The following is a 5939-nucleotide window of genomic DNA, read 5'->3' on the forward strand; positions in this document are numbered from 1 at the left end:
GACTGTTGATGTAGTTCCTAACGACGGGTCCTTTTTTTCTGGTGCAACTTCAGGTTTTTTGTCCGAGGCATCCTCAGTTTTGCTGTTAAACAAAAACGCTGCTCCCTGCTGGAGCTGTGAGTTCCCCAAGGCAGAGGCAGACTCGGGGGCAGGGGTCTTGTTGCTCTCGTTCTCGGAGCCACTGTCGCTGCCGCCCCCGTGCTGCCGCTCGATGTTGGCCAGGTACCTCTCGTAGTCTCTGAAGATGGGTGTCAGGTCACACAGGGGGTTGCTGTTGACGTGCTTCACTATCCAGTCACGCACAGAGCAGTTCAAAGCTGCCAGCTGTTTGTGGTAAGCACTGGAGCTACAGACTTTACTCTGGCTGTAGCCAGAGGAGGATGGTTGGTTGCCACCGTTTGCTTTCGGGCTCGCGGCCGCCTTCTCGGTAAATGCAGTAGTAGTGGGACCATTTGACACTGGGGATCCTGTCAGGAGGAAAACATGGTTTACAGCTTTTTCCCAGAAAGCAGAGTTCTCATAAAAGCCTTATATTCTTGGTATCTCTTTATCAAATCACTCCTCCATGCTCAGTGACACACCTTCTCCTGGGTTGTAACAGGGTGTACCAGACACTGTGGTACAAGTAACCAGTGCTGCGAGACAGACCTAAGCTCACCAAGTTTAGAAAGGCAAGTTAGTTCAAGGGTGGACAAAGCAGATGAAGCACACAGTTGTTTTTTAAAAAAATATATTTAAAAACCCAAATCTCCTACAGAATAACTTTTTAAAAAAATCATATTTCATCAAAACCTCCAAAAAATCTTAATTCAAACTGTGCCAAGCTGTAAGAGTTATTAAAAGAAAATATGGAGCCATCTTTTGCTACTTGTGGTTTAAGAAATTCTGAACACACTTGCCCATGATTTTTTGCATGTTTTGGAATGGTTTCCATATAAAAACCATAATAAGAAAATTAAGCATATCCTCAGTAAGTATGCAGGAGATAGAAGTCTAGTAGAACTCTTTGCAGTATAAGATGTACAGGGAAAAAAAGTTAACACTTTAGCTATGCAGCACATTTACCAAGAACTGCAAAAAATACAAGAAGCAAGACCTCAAAAAAAAAGCCACAACACTAAAAAAACCACACAAACTGCAGTCCCACTAAATGGACATTTTCCATTAGCTTTTTAAAATTAAATTCAGAGAACTGGGACAATTAACTGGAACATGTTAGCAGCTGGATTATGTTATTCAGATCATCTCAAGCCAATGTTTTCCATTCTCATTTGTGCCTAAAAAGCTTTTACCTCCAGTACTAGATCAAATATAAATTTAGTTTCCACCTCTTAAAATTGCATGTGTTTGGTAATTTGTCCCTCCAGCAGCCCAAAACCTTTTTAAGAAATCTTACAAAGAGGAAAAAAGTCACAGCCCCTCAGAACTGAACCCCAGCCCCCCAGAACTGAACCCCAGGGGATTTTCAAGTTTTTCTCAAGCTACTAAAATAACCCTATGGATTTTATGGCTGCATTTGTTGATAAGTATATATGCTTATTTAAAACTTACCAAATGCTGATTGTGTTTCAGAGGTGGTCTTTAGGCTGCTGAAAGGAGTGCTAGAGACACCACTGCTTCCGTTGGACAGCCCTTCCAAAGGCTTGATGCTTGCACCATTCCCAAATCCACTGAAGGCACCTCCTCCTTTTCCAGAAGGCAACATAAAGCCTTTAAACCCTTTGAAAGCTCCTCCACTTTCAGACTGAGGGGAAAAAAAAAAACACAAAACAAAAAGATAACAAGTTACATACGTCTCCCCACTTGATTATCCTATTTATTCTGCCCTGGGTCAGTGTGTCTTTTCATGCACTACTCTAAGCCAGCTATGTACACAAAGATAATAGCTTCCTTATGACACACATTGCTGCTATTCTGCAAGGACTCAGCTGCCTGGTATGAACATAAACTCCTCTAGGAAGTCAATACACAGAAGTTGTTCAGAGCACTACCTATTGAGACATTCACAGCACCTTGTTTTCTTTAATGACAACACACCAATACATAACTGCAGGCTTATTTTCAGCTGCTTTTGGCATTTACATTGTTTTAAAGGTGATGAGCACTTCTCACTGCACGTGGACCTCCACTGTCTCTGCAAAGCCACCAGAGGAAAAGGAGAATTGCTTTTGAGTTTCATCTGCTTTTGCCACTGAAGCAATAACAAAACCATCTGGGTGCTGTTCCAGCACCTGCCCACGTGGGCACAGGCTCTGTTTCCTGTTGTGCTCTGCCTGTCCCAGCACAGTCCTTTGTTCCTCATTTCCAGGTAGCTGTTTTTATTGTCTCTCTGACCAGTCCCACCAGCCTTCTCTCTGGACATGCAAGCTACACTGCAGTCTTTTTCTCTGCAGCATTCTGCATGGTCCATTTAGGAACTTAAGTTTCAACATTTACCTTTCTGTTAATATTTCAAAGGTTTCTCATGCAACCTCAGCTGTTTTGCCATCTCTTCTGCTTTTTAGACTTTGCCCAGGCTATCCTAGCTCTTCTTCCAGCTCTGATCTCCTAACAGCTGACTCCCAGTCTCCTGCCTGTGTCTTCTACCATCACCTGGTTCCCTTTCTCAGCCCATTCTGGTTTCTCTATTTCATTTGCCCCAAACTCCTCCTATTCAAATTCTGGTTTATTTCCTGCATCACCTCTTCCCAGTACAATCCTTTAATCATCTGCATCCTCCACAACATTTGTGGCTAAAACTACTACAGACAAGAGTGGGATAAGACAGCTTCCTAATTTACATTGCTTGGACAACAAAGGGGAAATCAAAAGCAGAGGAGAAAATGATCTAGCCCCTAGCTGTGTTCAGTCCCACTCAATCCAGAGGCAATTTGAGCCATAGGTAAAGTCTGTCCTCTTTTCCTGTTTCCAACCTGTGTGTGCCCTGTTGAAAGCACGTTTCATGGAAAGGGGTGACAAAGCATCTGTCAGATTTCTGAAAGGACTACAGTTGGGCTGAACTGGGTTAATGCATTCACAGGGACTAACCCAGCAACAAAGGCCAATTCCTTTCAATTTATTATTGTGAAGAGTAGGTGGCACTAAAGCTCTTCACAGGGGGGGAAAAAAAACATAGCAGCATACTTAACAAAAGACATGTTTTTCATTCATTCTCAGAACAGCTTGCAATTTTGCCTGTTACTTATTTCACCTCTAAGACATCCCCCAGCCCTCCAGTATGGATAACTAGTAACCTCTCAATTCCCAGCTTCCATCTGTGAAAAGAATGAAACCAGGGCAGTTTGAATACTATTGTACCCTTCTGCAGATAACATTGTGTCTGAAACTCTCCATTTGTACCTCAAAAATACACATCTCTTTTCACCCTGTCCACACTGGTCTTACCCAGTTTTCATTCTAGCCTTACTCTTACTGGGGAAAAGTGAAAATTTTGCATGTATGAGCTGACTGGCTGCATACAGCTCCTACACTATAGTTTCTACAGTATTATTAAAAGCCCAAATAAGTAAAAACCTGAGCATGGATGTCATATTTTAGTCATCTTACCTCTGATCCAACATTACGGCGCTTTGCTTTTTTAATAGCTCTGTTCTTCAGCACTTCTTCACTAGCTACTGAGAACGTTCCCACCTTTAGGAGGAAGTGAGGAAATCATTAGTGAAATTCTCAGAAGGCACAAAGTCACCCTAGTCTGAAATGATGGCTGACATCAGTTTTCAACACAACTGTAACACTGCTCCCTAACAAATAAAGGAAGTAATAAAAACGAACACAAAAAAAAAGAAAAAAAACACCCTTCATGCAATCTCAACTTTATTACAAGTAATTAAAGATGTTTTTTTACAAAAAAAGCTGTAAGGTATCTTAGCTGAAGGCAAGCTGTCAGTATTGCACTGCTACAAGCAACCTCCAGTTTGAAGAAGGCACATGGAGAGGTGTGCTGCAAGTCAATCTGCAGCTTGGTGTACCTAACAAAGGAAGTAATAAAAACAAACCCACAAAAAAAACACCACCCTTCATGCAATCTCAACTTTATTACAAGTAATTAAAGATGTTTTTTTACAAAAAAAGCTGTAAGGTATCTTAGCTGAAGGCAAACTGTCAGTATTGCACTGCTACAAGCAACCTCCAGTTTGAAGAAGGCACATGGAGAGGTGTGCTGCAAGTCAATCTGCAGCTTGGTGTAGTTCAAACATTAGCAAAGGCAACTAATGTCTCATTACTACTCAACAATAAATATGGAAATTTAGTTTTCTTATACTGAGATTTCTGAAAGGGTACTGTCAGCTTTCTTTCTGACATCTTATTGGCCTGAACACTCAGCACTGTGTAGCAGAGAAGCTAGCACACTTTGCTTAGAGATAATACATGAGCCTTAAGCAAGCATTAGACACTAAACGTGACAATCCCTTTGCAATCAGATGAAACATCATTTGCCTGCTTCACTCCTCCAGCTCTTTAGGGACATCCAGCTCTGAATGAATGTATTTCTGAAATTAACTGTTACTGACCTTTATAGAAAAAGAAGACATAACACACAAAGAAAACTTATCTCAAGAAATCAAAACTGCTTTTCTTGTGAACTCAATAAAAAGTTCAAAAGCATTATGCATTTTAACAAGCCTGGAGCTCCCTTTAGAAATGTGAAGTTCTTTTGCCTTGAACTGCTGATGTCATTTCAGCTGTTAAAAGCTGTTTTGCCACGTGGTTTACATCTACTGGAAGCTTTAATAAAAATCACTTCCATAAATTTCTCTTTAATTGCTACACTTCTAACCAATTTTACCATAGAGTTCACCACAGGATAAATGGCACATGTAAAATTCTACCCTGCTCCCTGCAGGTGCAGTTGTGGGGTAAATCTACATCTCACCTCCTCAGCTTCATCTTCCTGATCCCAGTTTCTGTCAGTCAGCTCCTTCTCTGCAATTCTCTTGGCCATTTTCCACAGCTGTGGAGAAAAAAAAATCCCATAGAATCAGCTGCACAGAGATAAAGTTCTAAGCAAGAGTGATCTTCAATTTGTATTACTTAGAACAAATAATGGGAATCAGAGTTAACACACAAGTAGGTCAAAACTGGAATGACAGTTGAAACCCAAGTGTTTCTAACAACTGTTATGGCAACAACAATCAGCAACACTTGAGATTAAAGTTGTGCTGATAAGCTCTATTTGACCTTAAAGGTAAGTAATAATAGAAACATACAATTCAACTATGGGATGTTTGCTTTAGCAGCACTACTGCCTAGAAAAATTCTGTCCAAAGACCCATATACCTGGTCACCACTTACTCTGAAGGCCTGCAAAAAAAACCTCAAAAACCAAACAAAAATATAGGGAGAAGATCTGGTTAAAACATTCCACATTCCACTCCATCTTGCCTCAAGATACCCATGTAAACTGCAAGAGAAAAGTTGTTTTATAGCATCTAAAATAAAAACTGGTGAGGATCTACTGAAGCAAATGGACAGAAAGTCTGGGTAAGAATTAAAACATCATCCTCCTACAAAACACACCATCAGGAGAACATTACCCACTAGAAAGCAAAAAAACCCCAAAACCAAACAAAAATATGGGAAGAAGGTCTGGTTAAAACATTCCACATTCCACATTCCACTCCAACTTGCCTCAAGATACCCATGTAAACTGCAAGAGAAAAGTTGTTTTATATCATCTAAAACAAAAACTGATGAGGATCTACTGAAGCAAATGGACAGAAAGTCTGGGTAAGAATTAAAACATCATCCTCCTACAAAACACACCATCAGGAGAACATTACCCACTAGAAATTTTAAGAATTCTGTTACAAATAAACTGGATTGTTTTCCCTGCAAAGGACATAAAGCATATCAGGGATTTTGGTGTGATTACTCTAAGCACCCAGTCATCATTTTGCTGGTTATCTCTGCAATGTCAAGGAAAGATCAGCTCTGGAGAA

The 5939-nt window shown here is 40.5% G+C and overlaps 1 protein-coding gene across 1 annotated transcript in view; it reads right to left on the bottom strand.

Moving 5' to 3' along the window:
- The window catches only part of NUP50 (nucleoporin 50kDa), an 8909-nt gene extending 3967 nt beyond the window's left edge, over positions 1–4942 (bottom strand). Inside the window, exons 1-4 of the mRNA XM_008949446.1 lie at positions 4874–4942; positions 3547–3630; positions 1552–1744; positions 1–467 (exon numbers count right to left, since the gene is read on the bottom strand). The exon at positions 1–467 is cut by the window's left edge and continues 208 nt beyond it. Of these exons, the coding sequence (XP_008947694.1) occupies positions 1–467; positions 1552–1744; positions 3547–3630; positions 4874–4942 (813 nt within the window). The remainder of the gene's footprint in view (positions 468–1551; positions 1745–3546; positions 3631–4873) is intronic.
- Between the last annotated feature and the right edge of the window lie 997 nt (positions 4943–5939).

Source organism: Merops nubicus, unplaced genomic scaffold, assembly GCF_000691845.1.
Source record: "Merops nubicus isolate BGI_N331 unplaced genomic scaffold, ASM69184v1 scaffold11171, whole genome shotgun sequence".
Lineage (NCBI taxonomy): Eukaryota > Metazoa > Chordata > Aves > Coraciiformes > Meropidae > Merops > Merops nubicus.